We start from the raw sequence: 21,092 nt of genomic DNA on the forward strand, positions 1-21,092 counted from the left end.
TGTGGCTACATCGAATTTATCTTTAAATGCATTAATACAAAGTAAACTGTTTGTGGCCCTTTCAAATGCACACAACGCAACAGTTAAATCCGACCTGTCAAGTCTTTAGTATTATTACTATTATTAGGCTACTATCCCACTGCTCGAAATTGTCTTTGAGGAGGAGTCACGTGATGCTCGCTGAGGGGTTGACGTAAGTCAGAAAAGCTCTCTCCTAGACTTTTAATTTTTTTTCATTTAATCCTAATAAACTGCTATAAAGTGTACTAAAGTACGTTTAACAGTTGTATAATGGATACTACTAACAGATTAAAACTCAACGAGTCAAAAATTCCATCCTCTGCAAAGAAAAGCGCAAAGGTAGATTTGTCGACAACAAGCCAAGATGGCGACGCGGATACTAGCAGTCTGTCAGTTATGATGCGTGAATTCAGTGACATTAAACAAATGTTACAAAGCTCGATAGAGTCACAACAGAAATTCCAAGATATAACTGGGATTGAGAAAAGGGTTACCGGTACAGAAGACAGAATATCAAAACTGGAAGATAACGTGTTTCGTCTTGAAAACCAAGGGCGCGTTAAGTAAGTGAGCCGCTCAGAGTGAGAGCCGCTCAGAAAGCACACAGAGCAGATTTAAATGATTTAACGCTCTGCTCCATGAGAGCGCTGAGCGACTTTTAAAAATGAAAAGAATAATAATGATTTGCTTGTTTGTGTTTCTGAGGTGATGGTAGATGAAATGGCCCCTTGTGAAGTTACTGTCCCCTGCTGTACCTCGCCGAGATAGGCGCTCTGTTTGGACTGAACCTCATATCTGGCTGTGTTTAATACCGACAATACCGACGTTAATAATGAAAATTATGAATAATATTAATACTACAAGCCTAATAATAATACATTAATAACTATAAAACAGCTCTACATTTAAAAATAAATAAATTAAATGATACAAATTCGAAAAAATAATTTTTATCATCTTATTTAGCCAATTTAATACATAACTTCATAAGTCGAAACCAGTTCATCGTTCTTGACAAACGTATTTGTCAATCCTGCCTGTCATCTCCACTTGTTTCCTGCAGGTGTCCATTCAGTCCGCTCACTCTGATCCCTGATGAGAAATACTCAGGAGCGGCTCTGAGCGGCTCAGCGGGAGTCGTTAAGTTGATTCTTTTACTGAGCCGATCACTTACTTAACGCACCCCAAGTGAAGGAATTAAGTTCTGAGGCAACAAAAAACAACAAGAAAATTCATGATTTGGAGAACCGTTCCAGACGCAACAACATCAGGATTATTGGCGTGACTGAAGGACTTGAAGGGAATAATTGCTCAGAATACGTAAGACGTCTTTTATGTGAGTTGCTTGGTGTAGACGTTTTGGAAAAAGAAAGGCCATTGGAAATTGAACGTGCCCACCGCTCTTTGGCGCCAAAACCTCGGGACTGGGAGGGCCCACGACCACTTATTGTCCGGTTGCTCAGGTTTCAGGACAGGCAAAAAATTCTGGATTTAGCTCGCTCACAGCTACCTAAGAAGATGTCGGGAAAACTCATCTCCATATACCCCGACTTTTCAGCAGAGCTGCAGACTAAGAGAAGAAAATACACCCCAATCAGGAAGTTCCTGCGAGAGAAGAATGTGAGATAGGGCTTGATCTATCCAGCAACATTGAAAGTGACTTATGGAAATCGTTCTGTGCTTCTTAAAACAGTGGAGGAGGCCAACGCATTTATATTCGAGAATTTCAACGTTTCACTGGAGGAAAACGATAAAATGTAAGACTGTAAATGTAGTTTTGAAAACTAGTTAAAATGACCAACAATAACTATACTGGAGATCCTCCGTGACATTTCGAAGAGAAGACCATACATTAAAGGTGACAGCATTCTGATATTGTAGGCCTATTTGGCTCTTATTTTTATGTGTATGTATGCATATACGTATGTGCATGTTGTGTGTACATGCTTATAAATGTGTATGTAGGCTATATGACACGTACTATACATTATTTCATGAATTTATTTTTATTATTTATTTACCCATTTATCATAATTTTGATAGGATAAAGTACCGGTATGTCTTCTTATGAATTATTCATTGAGAATATTATTTTATGCAATGACTTCGGTATTGAAATTTATGTACAACCACTTTATGTCATTAATTTACTAATTTAAATAATACTACAATTTAGTTATTGTATAGAAAACAGGATTTGAATCAATTATTTTTTTAATTAGTTAACATAAATTTAGTCTGGGAGGGATGCTATGATAAGAGATATGGCATCAGGACCAAAACGATGTTTGTTAGTGGGGTTTGTGTTTTTTGCAGTGTTCGTGGTTAGTGTTATTTATTCCCATTGTTTTGAGATCTCAATGACTGTTCACAATGATTGTCTTGAGATCATTCTAAGTTATCATCTGCGTTGGTAAATTTTGAAATAAGACGGATACATACACTTAAGGTTACAACTCTCTATGGCATTTCTCATATCAGTCAAATACATGGAACACAGTAATATTACATGCATTGTATTTCTAATATATACTAATGCCTCATGATGTTCCATCCCAATTGAGGGTAGTTTCATGGAATGTTAAAGGATTCAAGAACCCTGTTAAGAGAGATAAGATATTAACTTCACTATCTAGGTATCACTGTGATATTGCACTTATTCAAGAATCACATCTTACAGAAAATGAGATTATCAAACTCAAAAGAAGATGGGTGGGCCATGTTTATCATTCGTCATATACGTCTAAAGCTGGAGGAGTTTTAATACTAGTAAATAAAAGATTACATTTCGATCTATTAGACACCATTCACGATACAGAGGGAAGATTCTTAGCCATTAAGATAAGAATTGGAGGAAGGGAATTGGTCATGGCTAGTGTGTATGCCCCAAATACCAATCAGTCTGATTTTTTCAGTTACTTAATTAATAAACTATCAAATTGGAATGATTTGTCGCTGATTGTTGGTGGAGACTGTAATGCTGTAATGGATAACTATCTTGACAGAACCTCCAATACCCCCAAAACATTCACTAAATCCACTATTGCATTAAAGAGCTAGGTGTTGGAGATGTTTGGAGACTAAAAAATCCAACAGGCAGAGATTTTACATATTTCTCTGCTGTACACAAAACCTTTTCAAGAATTGATTATTTTTTCATTTCTAAATCATTAATTAAAGATGTTTATAATACAACTATTGAGACCATTCATATTTCAGATCACGCCCCTGTTACTGTTACACTTTGTATTTCAGCTGCTCCCATAAAATAACTTAATAGATGGCGATTTAATAATTCTCTCACAAAAGATAATAACTTTACTTCTTATATGACGAAAGAAATTGAAGAATATATTAAAATAAATAAAAATGGCGAGGTTAATCCAAATATTCTATGGGATGCTTTTAAAGCATTTGCGCGAGGTAGAATTATATCCTATACTTCTGCAAAGAAAAGAGAACAAATGGTTAAAATTAAAACTTTAGAGGAACAAATAAATATTGCGGAGACGCAAATAAGAAAAAATTCTAACCCTAAAACATATACTGATCTTATTAAACTTAAATATCAACTAAATAAACTTTTATCTGACAAAGTATTCAAAATCAATAGAACTAGGATATATCATGAACATGGTGAAAAGTCAGGCAAAGTGCTATCATATACAGGAGGCTGTGTGGTCCAGTGGTTAAAGAAAAGGGCTTGTAACCAGGAGGTCCCTGGTTCAAATCCCACCTCAGCCACTGACTCATTGTGTGACCCTGAGCAAGTCACTTAACCTCCTTGTGCTCCGTCTTTCGGGTGAGACGTAATTGTAAGCGACTCTGCAGCTGATGCATAGTTCACACACCCTAGTTTCTGTAAGTCGCCTTGGATAAAGATGTCTGCTAAATAAACAAAATAATAATAATATACACTTAAGAAAATGAAATAATCCCCTATAATTCCCACAATTAGAACAGAAACAGGCAAAATTACTACCAACCCTGAAATTATTAACCACACATTTACATCTTATTACAAAAAATTATATACCTGTAATGAAAGTATTGATGATGAAAAAATTAAAATCTTTTTAGAAAAGATTAACTTAAAACAACTAGAACCAGAAAATAAAGAAAAATTAGATTCTCCAATTACATCCACAGAGATAAAAGAAGCCATAGACTATTTACCCAGTAATAAAGTGCCAGGGGAAGATGGTTTTAGTTCAGAGTTTTACAAGTCACATAAGGAAATATTAACCCCAGTTCTTCTAGATGTTTTTAACTATGCCTTCATAAATAAGAAACTACCTAAATCCATGCAACTAGCCTATATAAGTCTTATCTTAAAACAAGATAAAGACCCTTCACAATGTAGCAGTTATCGGCCAATTTCACTCCTCCAAACGGATTCAAAAATTCTATCAAAGATTTTAGCCACTAGACTTCAAAAGGTTATTGATAAAATTATCCACAACGACCAAAAAGGATTTATTCAAGGTAGATTTTCATCAGATAATGTTAGACAATTAATCACATTACAAGTACTGAACTGGGATAACCCTGATCCTGCAATGGCTGTGTCTATCGATGCAGAGAAAGCATTTGACCTAATAGAATGGAAATTTCTGTACAATACTTTAGAAAGGATGGGTTTTGGTGATTATTTTGTGAATTGGATAAAGACGCTATATCCATCTGCAGCAGTTTATACTAGCAGTGTTCTCTCCAACCCATTCAATCTACACAGAGGAACTAGACAGGGTTGTCCCATTTAACCTCTTTTATTTAATATAGCAATTGAACCTTTAGCAGAATTAATTAGGCAAACAGAAGGTATCCAGGGTATTGGTTGTAAAGATGTAAAGAGTAAAGTAATGCTATATGCAGATGACATTTTAGTTACATGCAAGAATCCCAGTTCTTCTCTTCCATGCCTTATGGCTATAATAGATCAATACAGTGATATTTCAGGATATAAAACAAATTGGTCAAAATCGGAAGCTATTCCCCTGTCTAAAAATTGTTTTAGTACTGCATATCAAAACTATCCCTTCAGGTGGCCTGCGCAAGGCATTAAATATTTGGGGATTAAAATTTCCAAAAATATCAAAGATATTGTTAAATTTAACATGACACCACTGATTGATAAGATTGCAGTTAAATTACAGTCCTGGAATAATTTACAATTATCCTTATGGGGCAGAATAGAGACCATCAAAATGTCAGTTATGCCGATGGTGGCATACACACTGGCCATGCTTCCACTTCATATCCCATTCTCTTATTTTAACCAAATGAATGTACTCTTCAGTAAGTTTATATGGGGCTATAAGAAAGCAAGGATTAAAATCAATAAATTATATAATAGTCATAATAAGGGAGGTATGAATGTTCCTAATCCATTTTGGTATTATTTATCTTATCAAATGAGACATTTTAGAGATTGGTATGTAAAATCAAATAATCCCCCAATGTGGGTAACAATTGTTGAAAAAATTGCCTCTCCCTACAGTTTAAAAGACTTATTGTTACATGGCCCTCCATCTGCTATGCAAGGTAGCTCTATTTTTAGATTTGCACATAACAATTTCAAAAGATCAGCCTTACTTTTAAGAGACTTTAAAATAATTTATTTCAGTTCAGGTCTGTGGAATAACCCAAAAATTTTGTATAATAGGAAACCAATATTTAATCTCACATGGAGTAGGTCAGACATTAACAAGGTTGGTGATTTATTTGAAGAAAATGTATTCTCTTCTTTAAGATTGATAAAGGATAGATATCACATCCCGAGTGGAGAAACAAGAATTTACCAACATATAAAAAACTCTTTAACCAACTTAATCCCTCAACTTCGCTGTCCTAATCTGACTAAATTGGAGATATTTTTATTAAATCCATTGAATTTAGAAGGTTTTGTATCCAAATTTTACAAACTATTAAAATGTAATTGTTCGTCTAGTAACATTAGTTTGAAGTCCAAATGGGAGACAGAATTAACAACTCCAATAATGGAATCATCCTGGAATAGGATCAACAAGAATATAAAACTGTCTTCACCAAATGCCAAATTGAGATCAATTCAGTACAAAATTATAAACCGAATTCATTATACTCCTGTCCGATTATTAAAGTGTAGTTTGAAGCAGGATGACAAGTGCTGGAGATGTGACTCTGTAAAAGGCACACTTTTACATATGTTATGGAGTTGCAACAAGCTTAATGATTATTGGACTGCAATTTATAGACATATTTCAAATAGTTTACAATTACATATCCCCTACAATCCTTCTATTGCAATCTTAGGAGATTTATCAAATCTTCAACTTAGAAAATCGCAGTCTAAATTACTACTCACTTTACTCCTTATAGCTAAGAAAATTATACTAACTTCCTGGAAGGACAGTGAACCCCCCATTGTGGCACTTTGGATGAATTCTGTACTAGATGTAATTAACTTGGAAAGAATAACCTATGCTTTTTTAGATAAGGATTCAGAATTTACTGAAATATGGAATAAAGCTACCTCCTATTTTATGGATACAGATTTGAACTAAATTTGAGTTATACTATACCAATGGACATGTATACCTATGAACTACCCCTGTATATGTATGAACTACCCATTGTTATTGTAACCTTTGATTTTGACCACTTTTCCCTTGTTCCAACTAATTTAATATATATCTGGAATGTATGAGAGTTTAATATGGATCTGTCGATGACATTTGTGAATCATTAATGTATTATTTTAATATGTATTTATTGCATGTATGCAGATGAACTGAATATGTTTTCTTTCAAGATTGTACATTTAAAAAGAAAGTAATAAAATATTAATGGGGAAAAAAAATTGTCTTTGATGAAATGCATTACCTGTTTAATTCATTTTTTTTTGTTACGAGCTAAAAGACAAATACGAAATCATATTGACTGAAGTATATATTTTCATTCCACTACTGTACAATATTTTCGTGGTGGAGTGTTGACAAAAAACACGCCATGCTTTGATAATGTGTTTGTGCCCTCAGTGCATACCGCCATAATTAACGTTCAGTCTCTTTCGTGTTTTTGGATAGAAAATATTTATGATGTTTTTTCAAAGAGGTCCAGATGCCGTAAGAATATTTTTAAGTGATAAATTGATTGATCCGCCCATCCCCAGGTGACACAGTTATACCACAAGTCGGAGTACGCGCGTGGTTATGTGTTTATTTATTTATGTTTTGTTTTTCAATCCGACAAACAACAAAACAAAACAAACAAAAAAAATGTCACGTTAGTTGATCAATTATAAGAAGCATAGGGGTGTTATATTACACAACATTACAATGCTACTGTTAGCAGAAGAAGTTCAGAGTAATTTGTACTGGGGCTTTTCTTTTCAAGGTACTTCACTATATGAATACATTAGCAGGGGAATGTTAAAATATAAAAATCTGCTACCTGCACTTTTTTTCTCTCTTTTTTTTTAATAAAACCTAGTTTTTATGTACACTAAACTCTCAGATTCTGATTGGCCCCAATCTTGGACAGCCTTGCTCTAAGGTTATAGTATGTTTTAACTAACATGCATTTCCAATAACTACATTACATTGAAATAAATTGCTACTCTAGCAGCCTCCAGAGTTATAGTTTGATTAGCACTACAAATTCATCTTGTAGCTGTTGACTCGTAATAATGTAGAACATTTTGGGTCATCAAAAATCTGTAAAAATGTATGTGATTTGTGCAAATGGAGAATGACATGTTACAAAACATAAATACATTATAGATTAATACATGCATGTCCACACTAAAAAAAATACACTAGTAAATAAAATATGCATGTTCTAGTTAGTTTATTGTGTATAGATTTAACATACATTTATCTCAAGAGTTGCACAAAACACCAACAATATGAAGCACACATTTTTCTGTGTGAAGCTGGCTGTCCTCCCACTGAAATATTCTGTAGTATTGAAAAGAAAGCAGCATCTCCCAGCGAGGTCAGTGATTAGGTTACTGAATATGTGGAATGTGTTTAAAGCTCACCTGCCTGACTCAGTGCTAACATTACTAGGGGAAAAGATCAGGACATTCTGGTATACAACACATTACAGTTCAGTAAGACGGTCATCAGTATTGGCTCAATGGCACAGTGTGTTAATGCACTAGCATAAATGGACCATATTTTCAAAGCATTTACTCCAGTCTTTAATAAGCTCTGTTTTTTGAAAGAAAATTCAACAGTAATGTACAAAACAGAGAAACAAACAACCTGTGCTGTTTGAGATACAGTACCTCCAATTAGATGGCTTAGATGTTTGACATTAGTTTTGTAAAGTCAATAAGGTGTTTTTCTACATTAAAGAAAATATGAGTTAATAAGACTGGAGTAAACTTTGAAAACAAGACCCAGTCTGTTTTATAGGCACGATAACCTTCATGTAGTTGTAGCAAACCAAATTATTCTATAAATATCTGCTATGCACTTACATTTACTATAAGTGTAATAAACATTGTATAGTAAACATTGTGTGTACTATAGGTAATCATCATTTTGTTAGGTGCAACCATTAAGGCTTACTTAGTGGGAAGCTGAGCCCACATCCCAAAGTCACTAGCCAACAATTGTAGCAGGTTTGAGGCATGTCCAAGGGGCATTGTGGAGGAATTTGCAGTAGTAGAGGACTTTAATCTCTGGTGCCAGTAATCAAGGGCATTTTATAAGCACGACAATGCATCACAAAAAAGAGCCAATACTCTTTTTTACACAACCTCCTGCTATTTTGATGTAACCTGTAACAGAGATGTATACTGGCGCAATACAGACACATGCAACATACCACACTCTTAGCACTGACCCTGATCAAGATACACCTGTATGGTACATGGTCATTTTAGGGACTTACTGGGTGTCCAGCTGATCTTCGATTTACTTTGACTTTAACCTTGCACCTAATTAAAGTGCCTCTTTTCACTTTTTTGAACCTCTAAATATACCTACCATTTCAGTGAAATATAAAGACAACATTTTAACAATACACCAGTCTCATTGCATTAATTGCACATTATTCACATTGCTCAATTCAACTCTTGCATGCCCAAGCACAGCCCCTCGCTCCACTGTGCACGTTTGTTTGTGATTTAGACAATAGATTGACGATTATTAGTTGCACAAATAGAAATAGTGAAAAACAAAAACACACAAAACAGACTGCTTTAAATTGTATGGTAGTTACAAATGTTGCAGCTTCAAAAAAAAAAGATACAATAACATGGGCTATCAGTTATAGACTTCAGTAATATCTGTAGCTCATTTAAAGATCCATCCATACACATCCAAGGGATTCAGCTCCATACAGCAGGAGTTTCATGGACTCGATCCTAGAGGGAAAGCCTTGTTGAGTGCAGGTCAACAGTCAAAGCATTGTCATTTCAGATCATTTTACAGACTGAACAAATAAAACAGTGTGATAAGACAGGCTGTTAATGGAATCTCTAAAATAATCAGGATAAAGTTTATAAAATAATCAAAATATGTTGAAGATGGACAGACAATAAATCAGCAACATTTTGATGGTCATGTCACAAGAATGGTTGAGACGCTGAGGCGTATTATTTAATCTTAGTACATATTGTACTATATTTAGTAAGGAAATCTGTCAATTACACTGCTAGAGGCGCTAGCCATGGTTCTGAAAATGTCGTAAGGGGGAGGGGGTTATGTAACTCTAGACATGAGATTTTGAGTTTGCATTCTCTAAAACTTAAATAATAACAGTCTTGTACTATGATTTTTCTACAGCAGGGAATAATGGGGCAGGGTGGTAGGTGGGATACATCTACTATATAGCAGCTTGCAGCAAAATCTGAACTGGCTGTGTACAGTGTGTTGAATTGACATGGGATTATAACTGTATGGTGTGTGTATATATATATATATATATATATATATATATATATATATATATATATATATATATATATATATATATATATATATATATATATATATATATATATTGTGAGGAAAGGGTAGTGTCGCCTTTAAGAAGTGTCGGCGCTAAGGGAGAAACTACACAACCCAGCAATCCGAGTGCCAATTGATTGGGAGGGGTTTCTGGGTTTATAAGGAAGCAGGGCAGAGCCATAAGGAGAGGAGTGTGGGGAACACCGCCCTGTTGTTCTACAAGAAAGGAGCGTGCAAACTCCAGTGTGTTGGAAAAACGTCGCAAGGTAAAGTTAACGTTTGTGTTAAAATATAGTCTGTGTTTAGTTTAAACAGAGCGCGATTTTTCCTCTTGTTGAGGTAGCCTTTTGTTTATAGGTTTATTTATTTTTCCTTTGTCTTGTTGCTAGTTGAAGATTATTGTACTTTTCAGTAATTTAAAAGAGACCCGCGGTGTTCCGAGCTGTGCGGTTGTGCGCCGTCACAACAGCAGTGTGTTGTGCTATATGCTTTATAACCCAGAGGGGTATTGGTTATTTACGTGTTGCAGAGACAGTAAATAATAACCAGAAAGAACGGATTTGTGAGACTGGAAGTGCAAGACATTGTTTATTATAACACAGACACAAGACACATTACATATGGTTAACACAGAAAGAATGGACACTGGCTTTTAGGAGGGACACAATTTGCTTCCGTGGACGACCGGGAGTTGGCTGCAGGAGTTCCTTCTCCACAGCCCGGATATAACTTTGTTCTATCTTTGTTCACTTCTTTGGACGTCTGGGGTCATCTCCATTGTGTTCCTGGAATTCTTCTTTAAAAAGCGGATCCATTCTGTACTTACCTGTGTTCCAGGACAACTCCAGCAGAGGGAGCCTGTCTTGTACCTACCTGTGTTACAGGACTACTCCAGCAGAGGGAGCCTGTCTTGTACCTACCTGTGTTACAGGACTACTCCAGCAGAGGGAGCCTGTCTTGTACCTACCTGTGTTACAGGACTACTCCAGCAGAGGGAGCCTGTCTTGTACCTACCTGTGTTACAGGACTACTCCAGCAGAGGGAGCCTGTCTTGTACCTACCTGTGTTACAGGACTACTCCAGCAGAGGGAGCCTGTCTTGTACTTACCTGTGTTACAGGACTACTCCAGCAGAGGGAGTCTGTTGGATAGTTACCTGTGTGGCAGAACTACTCCAGCAGAGGGAGTCAGTCTTATACTTACCTGGGTTACCAGAATACTCCAGCAGAGGGAGCCCATCCTGCTCTTACCTGTGACCCAGGACAGCTCTAGGGAAGACAGCTGACCCTGTTCTTACCTGCGGACTGACTCGCTTCAGTCGAAGGATCCTTGGACTACTCTTCTATCTCCACGTCTTGAAGTAGCTTAGAGAGGGTTGAAGAAGTGAGTTAGTCAGTGGCCCGTACAGGGCATGAGCTGTGACAGAAACCGCTTATTGGTGTAAATATTGTAAATAAAACATACTTGCCTGCAAACGTATCGAGTCTGTGCCAGTTGGTGGAACGGGAAAGCAGTGGTTCAGCAGCACCTTGCTACTGGATCCTTCACAATATATATATATATATATATATATATATATATATATATATATATTATTGTGAGGGATTGGTTAAAGGAAACGGACAAAAAAGGTGAAAGACAACGTAAACCAACTGGTTGGTAAACAAAGAAAATTAATAAAAAGTGTTTGGGATCAAAAATGAATGGGTTAAAGAATACACTTTGTAAATAATAACTGTGTGTTAAATAAGGGAAAGTACAAATGAAGAAAAGTATGGTTTAAAACAAATATTTATTATTGTTCAGAGACAATACCTGGGGGACACTAGGACCAGGTGGAAGCTACTGGAGTCAAGGCTGACTCCAGTTCAAATTAATTGTCCAATTTAATGACATGTCAATTGTTTAATGATATATTTGGTTACGATTTAAAATGTCTTTTTGGTGAATGTTTGAACGAGGGTGATGGTAGGAGCTGAGTTGGAGAGTGGGAGAGTAAAAACAAGGAAAACAAGGAAAAAGAGTATTCGTATTGTGAGAACTGGTTAACGACATTTTGGAAAGGTATTTTGGATTACGATTTGGGTTTTGGAGACGAGGTAACAGGCTTAGCCTGCCCCGTCATTAGTTAGGGAACGATTTGTTTAGTTAGGACCCGGGACTGGGTTAGGTTTTGTTTTCTTTATTTTATTTTCAGTGTGTAAACAATAAACACACGCTACGGCGTTTCTTTGCATCTGGTTGTCGAGTGTCTGATTGAAGCAAAGTCGGCGATAGGAACGCAGATCATCACATTGTGGTACCAGAAGTGGGGCGATTTTGTCTGACAATAAATTCAGACTCGTACCCTGTTTTGTACTGTGATAAAAGTGGATCATGGAGGCGGCAGTACAGGCACTGTTGCAGGCTAGTGCTATGCAGCACGAGGCCAATCGGACGATACAGCAACAATTGACTGTAATGCAAGAACAAGTTACTAAACTGTTTGAAGAACGGGCTGTACCAACAACTCCTCTTTTACAAAAGATGACTGACCAGGACGATGTGGAGTCTTTCCTGCTAACCTTTGAGCGGACAGCGGAACGGGAGAAATGGCCGCAGGTTCATTGGGCAGGGATCTTAGCACCACTCCTGATAGGGGACGCCCAAAAAGCATATTCTGACTTGGAGCCGGACTCTGCTGCTGACTACAGTCAGTTGAAGAAGGAGATATTGGCCCGGGCGGGAGTTACTACAGCTGTACGAGCTCAGCGGTTCCATGACTGGCAGTTCCTAAAGGATAAAGTGCCGCGGTCTCAAATGTTCGACCTGATACATCTAACCCGAAAATGGTTACAACCGGAGCTCAACTCATCACCATTTTATATGGTAAGGTTATAAATATATTAGTCATATATTTAACATGTTTCCCATTGATAAAAAATCTATTAAATATATTTTCTTCTGTACAGGCGTGTTCTAAGTTTTTAAAGCACTGTAGAAATACATTTCTAAAACTGCATTCTTAAACTAGAACATTGGTCGCCTTAATTTAGTTTACTGAAAACAAAAATGAATGAAAAAAGAATAATCATACAAGTTATAAAAATACTTTTAGAGCTTTTTAATTCACATCAGAAAGTCGCTGTGTGATTAAGTATTCTGTGCTTTGCTTCTAATCTCTGCTCTTTCCCAGCACACGCCATCACTGTTTGCAAGCAACGTCAATGAATTCACCTGGCAAATTCAGTGTAACACTAGGCACTAAAATCTCAAATCGCAAATTGCCTATCGTCAAACAGGCATATCAAACTGATGACAGAAGGACTGATTGATAGCAAAAAAAGAACGGCAGAATAACTTCATACCACTTCATTAACCAAAATGAAAATCATTTATTATGGATGAGGGAAAAACACATTAACAATAGCCTACAATGTGCAGCGTCAAGCTAGAAATCTGTGTGAACTTGTTTTATTCTATGATGAACCTACACGAAGGGGAAATACAGAAATATAAGATGCTTTTGTGTAAAATATAAAAAAATACATGATCTGAAATCAAATGAACAGAAGCACAATCTCGTAAATGCATCACTTTATTACAGACTTAATAAGAGTGCAAATGTAATAATAAAAATAATACTAAATGTGCTACTTAAATAAGAACACAGTATATAAACACTTTCTGGCAATCTAAATCAGATTGGCAGATTTTACCTGAATTGAAGTCAAAGTAGATGATTATTATTATTATTATTTATTTCTTAGCAGACGCCCTTATCCAGGGTGACTTACAATCGTAGGCAAATACATTTCAAGTGTTACAGTACAAGTAATACAATAAGAGCAAGATAAATACAATGACTTTGGTTCAAGCAAGTACAAGTGTGACAAAATACAATTCAATAATACAGCAGATAACAGTGACAGTGATAGTTACATCAGGATATGATTAAATACAAAATACTACAGATTAAACACTTGGCAGATTACAGTATTCTGAAGTGCAGGATTAAATGCAGTAAAACAGGGGGCAGATAAGAGCAAATAAAGCGCATTTAAGGAAGGGTGATAGTGTCCCAGGGGAAAAACAGAGGAGTTCTACAGGTGCTGTCTGAAGAGGTGAGTCTTAAGGAGGCGCCGGAATGTGGTCAGGGACTGGGCGGTCCTGACATCTGTAGGTAGGTCATTCCACCACTGAGGGGCGAGGGTGGAGAAGGAGCGGGCTCTGGAGGCAGGGGAGCGTAGAGGAGGTAGAGCCAGTCTTCTAGTGCAGGCGGAGCGGAGAGGTCGATGTTCAACAATATGTCATAGCCATGGTACTGTCACTTGAGGAATTCAATTGTTCAGTGTTTGCTTAGTAAATAGTTTCAGCAAATTCAAAATGCACATCTTTTCTTTTTCAGTGTGCAAGTACGTCACGGTCGAAATGAAATCTGCATTTGAAGAAACAGGAAAGAAACAGGAAAAACCAAAGAAGTAATTGACACAAAGTATGACTACATGGAGGAAAAAAAGGGATTCCGATAAAATATGTCAAATCGTAAGTCTTTTAAATCCTGTTAATCGAGCACATTTTACATTAGGGGTGTTAGAGTCTGAGAAGGGAAGGTGGGGAAGCATATCAGTGTTGCACAGGCTTCAGAGGACAGTGTAGCACAAAGATGCTTCCCCACCTGGTTTCCTCACAATCGGTCTCAAGGTATCTTCCTGGAGTGTTAGTAATCATGCCAAATAATGATGTAAGCAGAAACGACAGCAGAGAGCACACAGGCCATTACACTGGGAATAAAATACATATTAGGAAAGGTAACAGATATTAGGATATCCTTTATGTAAGCTGATTGTTCATTCTTCTTTTTTCCTCAGTGATATCAGATTCATAGAAGTAATGGAGACAATTTGTCAGAGGCTCATGCATTATAATTTGCACAAAGAAAGAACAGGAAGCAACCGATTTGCAAAGGTATGTATGAGATTCATGGTCCTGTTTTATATCACCTTAGAGGAATCACTGAAAAAACCACAGCATATTATAAACACTTCTGCTGTCAATTGAAATCTAGGTAGTGCATAATCAGTATCAGTTTGAAATAAATGGTTACTTCTTTCACTGTTTTTCAGAGATAGGAATAAAGACTCCCATTGCATAGCACCGATTCCTGGTTTAACTTGGGGCGCATGTGGCCTGTGTAGGTAACAAGCACAGGTTAAACACATGGACGGTCTCAAACTACTCTGCAATGGGAGTCTGTTTTCAATCCCTGCTATTTAATTTCAATTTTACACCTTGCCAATTTAATCAGCCAATCAGCTTGTAGATAGCAATGCCATCATCGGACCACAGGCACCCTTAATGACACCAAAAGAGTGCTGGGACAAAAAGCATGATCGTTGCTAAGATTGTGCAGGGCTTGGCTGCCTAGCAACCGGGTTAACAGGAACCACCGTAAAACATGTCAAATTGTAATAGAACACTCTCTGGGTCAAAACAATGAACTCGCCTTCAAATATCAGCTGACAAAATAAACCAGGGAGTGTTTTATCTTTTAAATACATCTTAGAAAGTAAGACTTGTAACGGTCTAAACAAGTATAAAAGAAACAAACAACCCTTGTAAGGTGATGAATATCTGCAGTGCTTCTGATAAGCTGTGTACTGGGTGTGTTTTCCACTTTGAACACATATGCAGAATGAATAAGCATTGCAATTGTGCTGCACAGCTTGAGGTCGCTTGTGATTTATTTTACTTTATTTGCTTCACAGCCATATTGTTTGTAGCCAATAAAGCAAATAAGTAATTTTTTTTGTTTTTATTGTAAGATCAAGTTTTTGTACAGTAGTTCAATATAACATCACAGTTCAAATTTAAGGCTGTGTTTATGCATACCCCATAATTTAGCATATTTATTGAAAGCACTTTGCATTTTACTCCCATAGGGGTAGATGTACTAAGATGGGCCGGTCGCAGTGCAAACATACCGCAATTTGCATTTTCGTTACTACTGTTCGCAAAGTGCACATTTTGTCGTATGTGCTAAAAAATATGAAGAGCGCCGCAATAATTGAAGTATAATTTACGAGAGTTGTGCGACATTTTTTCAAATAAAATAGCGGCAGTTGAGTTGTGGTTTGCTGTAGCAGAGAGTGCCTGAAGGATAGAGTCTATACATGCAAGGGTGCAAAAGGCAGTTTAATCCCATCAGATTCTATAGTGGGGTTCCAACCTTCACCCTCAACAAGCTTTTCATAACACCGCGTAACAAATTTTTTTTTTTTTTGGTTCCTGGGTAGTAAGTGTTATTTCCTAATTGCTTATGCCTCAAAAGTATAGAAAATGGCTATTATTCTCCACAAACTTTGCTTTTGTGACCAGGACAGTGATATTTTGAAATGTACCTATTTTCCAGAACATTCCAGATAGATTCAGTGCTGAGTAAACTTGGAGTAACTTCCTATGCACTTCTTTCACTTCTCTGTTCTTCTAGTAAGCAACGTGCTTACGATATTAATGGTGGTGGAAACATTTGCCAGGTGGTTAGACATCGTGTGCATTTCCAGAAACACCATTTTTTACAATGGCGGGATTAAGGTGCTCTGTGTTTCGCTTGCAGAGCTGTGAGGGGATGCTCTTGTAGAGCCTGTTTGCTTGCACCATGAACACTGGATTTTTTTCAATAACTGTTTGCCTAATTTTTGCTGCAGTGTTATGTGATGGTGGAGCAGAATGAAGATGTAATTGAAGACTGGTATAGGAAACATCAGGATGAGGATCTCACCACTTACCTGTGTGAAAAGCATGTACTGATGGGGGAAAACCAAGGTAAGGGGACTGAAAGAGCTCCTTGGCTTCACAGTGGGTTTGTGCAATATTAGGTCACTTTGTGAAGTGCGTAACAGACAGGAATTTGTTGCACACCTCCAGTGGTCATTTCTAAAAGAAACTGGCACACAATTTGTAGAGAGGCCCAGGACTGAGTGGCAGGCAGGTGGGGTTCAGGTCAGGATTCAGGTGTGCTCTCTCACTTGCAGATACCTTATGTAAGATTTTTCTGAAGATAGTAAAAACAAATGGGCGCACCTGTTGTAAGCTTCTCAGTTACAGAACACATGCAAAATGTTGGTGTAACACTGTATCCAGTGCCTTTGTCCTGCACCTCTTGAACACTAAATTAATAAGAACCAACCTTTTACGACTAAACTATTTCATTATTATTAAAGTTTAAGAAACTTGCTATCATTTTTTTTAAATTGTTTAAAATGCCCACCAACTTTTTTGAATACGATGCTCTGAGACAAGTTTCAGTCTAGGTCACTCTTTGGACAAATATGAAATTGCTATTATTTAATGTCTGATTAACCAGGTTCAAATGATTAACTTATTTTCACATTTCAGAGTGCTTGGATGAAGTTTGGACTTCAAAAAAGGGCGAAACGGCAGCTATTGATGAAAAGAAGAAGAAAAAGAAGAAAGGAACAAATAATGACAAGGAGAACAACAAAAAGAAGAGCAAGGGAAGGAAAAAGAAGACGAGTGACCTGGAGACTGAGAGAAGGGACAGAGCAGAGGATTTTACATCTGACTAAGACATCCAGAAAAAGGTCCCCCTCACCCATGATAAAAGTGATCTATGAGAGAGACGCAAGGATCCAATGTGCTGTGGACTGGCTTCTTAATACAGTACCAGGCAAAATGTGCACCGCTTTTCACAATGGAATGAAGACCACTTAATCCGTGTGATTCAGGCCCCAAAAAGTTTGGCATTGCTTTCAGGAAAAGTGATGCACATTTTTACTGTAGGAAAACACTTTAAAAAATGAATGTGGCTGACATACTTCATTTGGAACACTGGAATCTCTGTAAGTGTAAGGAAGGATTGAAATTCTCTGTGTTTTTTATCAGTTTCCATAGTCCACTCTGAGTGCCACTCAATACAATTGGAGGGATTTGATTATCTTATCTGTGCAGCGGTCTGTGTGCATTTGAGATGTTAAGCTATATAACTAATTGATCCCACAATGTTTTGGCATAAACTGCTGTTCAGGTATCAAAACTAAACTGCATGTCAGTGGAAGTCAAACTAACCCTCTGATTACATTTAAATGACGGTGCCCTCTCCTATAATTTAAATTCAAATTGTCTTCTCGGTTGAGTGAAGTATAAGAAGACGTTGGCCAACGTCTATTTCCTTGGAGTTCTCCTCGGGTTTATGATTCAGTGTTTGAGGTTATAGAGCCACGATTTTACGAGGCAGCCAAAAGAAGGGTTTATTTTAAATAAATGTACTTTATTCATCTTTAGCCTGTTTCACTTTTCTAATTGTTAGCCTGTGGGACAGTGTGTTTTAGTGTCCCCTGTACATCAAGGCAATATACAGATTTTACAAGTACAAGCTGCAGATCCACTCATCTAATCACTTCCTGTGCAGTACATCACATGACCTGATTACAACTCGGCCCTTGGAGTGAAACTGAACTACAACACAGGAAGTTGTTGTGCACCAGGAAATAGCAGCAACTTTTACTTTAGTGTTATCTTTGACAAATCTGCATAAGCAAAGAACCTGTCGATTTTCATCAAATAAATTGGAACTAGTCATAATATTGATATTTCTTGTAAAAGGCATGAAAATTGATATCGACAGGTAATATGTGCGTCAAACCGCACAGGCATGGCCAGTACCACTAGGGGGTGCTGTGGGTTAATGCAATAGCCTTTCACCTCTGGGGGCTCGAAGGTTTGAATCCAGCTCGGCTCACAAATCAAATCTGGTTGATGGGTTTAACTTAGTCTGACTCACAAAGCTACCACGCAATGTGGCACACAGATGTTCAGGTCATGATTATCAGGGTACATTGGTGAAACGGGGCTCAGGGTATCAATATAACTAGAATAAGCTTGATGCAGTTTGACACATTTTTGAGGAACTCTAAAATGAATGTGTGTAAATAGGTTGGACAACAAAAGAGTTTTTAGGCGATACCTTTAAATAGGATCAGCTGAATCCAGACATAAAACCGTTCGCCTTTGAGACCACAAAGTGTACTCTTGAGGTGAGAAGTGAAGCAAGCTGGTTTGAGTTTATCGTCAGGGCAAGGAGCAGTATTGTATTCCTTCTGACAAATGAAGGTTAAGAATTTCTCATCTATCTGCTAGGGGGGTTGCGGATTGTAGCATTCAGTGTAACGAGAATTCCAAAAACAGCTGATGAATGGCAGGCTTGATTTCCCCAGTTAATTAAAATATGTGATCTGCTACCCATTACTGAAACATGTGTCCCAGCATTGCACGATTCAGGATTCTAAAATGGCTTTAAATTTATATATTTTGTGCTATAACAAATTACATTTACATATTCTGTTTTATCTCCGCTACGCTCCCCTGCCTCCAGAGCCCGCTCCTTCTCCACCCTCGCCCCGCAGTGGTGGAATGACCTTCCTACAGATGTCAGGACTGCCCAGTCCCTGACCACCTTCCGGCGCCTCCTTAAGACTCACCTTTTCAGACAGCACCTGTAGAACTCCTCTGTTTTTCCCCTGGGACACTTATCACTCTTCCTTAAATGCGGTTTACTTGCTCTTATTTGCCCCCTATTTTACTGCATTTAATCCTGTACTTCAGAGTACTGTAATCTGTCAAGTGTTTAATCTGTAGTATTTTGTATTTAATCATATCCTGATATAACTATCACTGTTATCTGCTGTATTATTGAATTGTATTTTGTCACACTTGTACTTTGCTTGAACAAAAGTCATTGTATTTATCTTGCTCTTATTGTATTACTTGTATTGTAACACTTGAAATGTATTTGCTTACGATTGTAAGTCGCCCTGGATAAGGGCGTCTGCTAAGAAATAAATAATAATAATAGACAAACCGCTACTGTCTGCAAATTCAAATTTTTTTTTTTTTAATTGTCTGTTGTAGGAAGCGTTTATTAGGCTTTTTTTTGCTTCTGTGTGAATTTGGTTTTGACAGATGTTTTCAGATTTTTTCTTATTTCTATGTTAACATGTGAATTTGGGTTTGTTAAAATATAGCAACTGGGTACAGGCATGAAACACCACGGTCATCAGAGTACATCCTTGCTTTAAATTAATTTATAGTATAGTGTTTCAGTCATCACATCCCGATGCTTTTTAAAACCCCCAAGTCAAAAGCATCCCAAACAAACATTGTTATACAGAAATAGATTCTTATTCTGTGCTGTAAGCTTTCGTGGCATAAACAAGATATATCATGAAAAATCATGACTTATGGTATTTATATTAACAAACTCACCCGATGGTTCGTTTTGTAGCCATGCCCATTACATAAATACTCTTTCCATCACAATCTATTAAACTGTATCAAATCTTCACATATATTATTACTAGTGCATGTATTCAAAGTTTGTTTTATTTCATTAGTTGAAGTTAAATATTCATGAAACTTGTCTAGACGGTTGTTCGCTTTGATTACAGTGGTACAAATGTATTCGCATTATTAGATCTTGCACTGGCCCTGTATATATGCCCTGTGAAGCAGTATTTTTATAAAGAGATTTTATTTACAATGCACTGACAAATATTCACATCACACCCCGTTTACTTTGAAATGTAACATATTGCTTTAAGGTGGGATACTTTAGTGGTATTGCATGTTTAAACAGTACTGTCTACATGCAAAATAATGTGTTTCATCTCATTAATAGTACAGTAGACTCTTGCTAATCCAAATGCTGCTAGTCATAACTGTTCCATAATCCATACTGTACCATGCTATTGTAAATGAATGCAAAGTAATTCATGGTCATTTTAAACAGAAGTACATTAGTTTTCATAAGAGGAGATTGAAGCTGATGCTGATTTTAAGTGATTCTTTGTAATATTTGCTCATTTCTTTACATCATTTATAAACACACAGTCTCCTGTAATTTCTGTCAATGTGTAGTAATTATAAAGAAAAACTTAAAATAATTTGTCCTTTTTTTTAGTTTAGCGAGTTTTTCTGGGGTTTTTTTATTATAAAAGTTTTTCACTATATATTTCAGTTTCCTTAGTGTTTTCCTTGTGTATGCTAAATATTTGCTGCTCCTTTCCGTGGTTAATGTTAGTCACAACATTGCCCTACAGTATTGCTATTTACCAATGCTTTCACTGTGCTT

The 21,092-nt window shown here is 36.9% G+C and overlaps 1 protein-coding gene across 2 annotated transcripts; it reads left to right on the plus strand.

Annotated features, from left to right (window-relative positions):
• The first annotated feature begins 12,478 nt into the window (after window positions 1–12,478).
• On the plus strand, window positions 12,479–19,788 carry LOC117398396 (protein canopy homolog 3-like). 2 transcript variants are annotated; one of them, XR_009308289.1, is made up of 5 exons: window positions 12,479–12,832; window positions 14,352–14,488; window positions 14,815–14,911; window positions 16,651–16,768; window positions 17,342–19,788. XR_009308289.1 is itself a non-coding variant. In XM_058997756.1 (4 exons), the coding sequence occupies exons 2-4, from the start codon at window positions 14,837–14,839 to the stop codon at window positions 17,530–17,532; spliced, it is 384 nt and encodes a 127-aa protein (XP_058853739.1). In that variant the 5' UTR covers window positions 14,321–14,488; window positions 14,815–14,836; the 3' UTR covers window positions 17,533–19,788. The 2 variants fall into 2 exon arrangements, 1 of the variants encoding a protein (XP_058853739.1); XM_058997756.1 differs by lacking the exon at window positions 12,479–12,832 and having other exon boundaries at window positions 14,321–14,488.
• The last annotated feature ends 1,304 nt before the right edge of the window (window positions 19,789–21,092 follow it).

The sequence above is a fragment of the Acipenser ruthenus genome, chromosome 23 (assembly GCF_902713425.1).
Source record: "Acipenser ruthenus chromosome 23, fAciRut3.2 maternal haplotype, whole genome shotgun sequence".
In the NCBI taxonomy this organism is placed as follows: Eukaryota; Metazoa; Chordata; class Actinopteri; order Acipenseriformes; family Acipenseridae; genus Acipenser; species Acipenser ruthenus.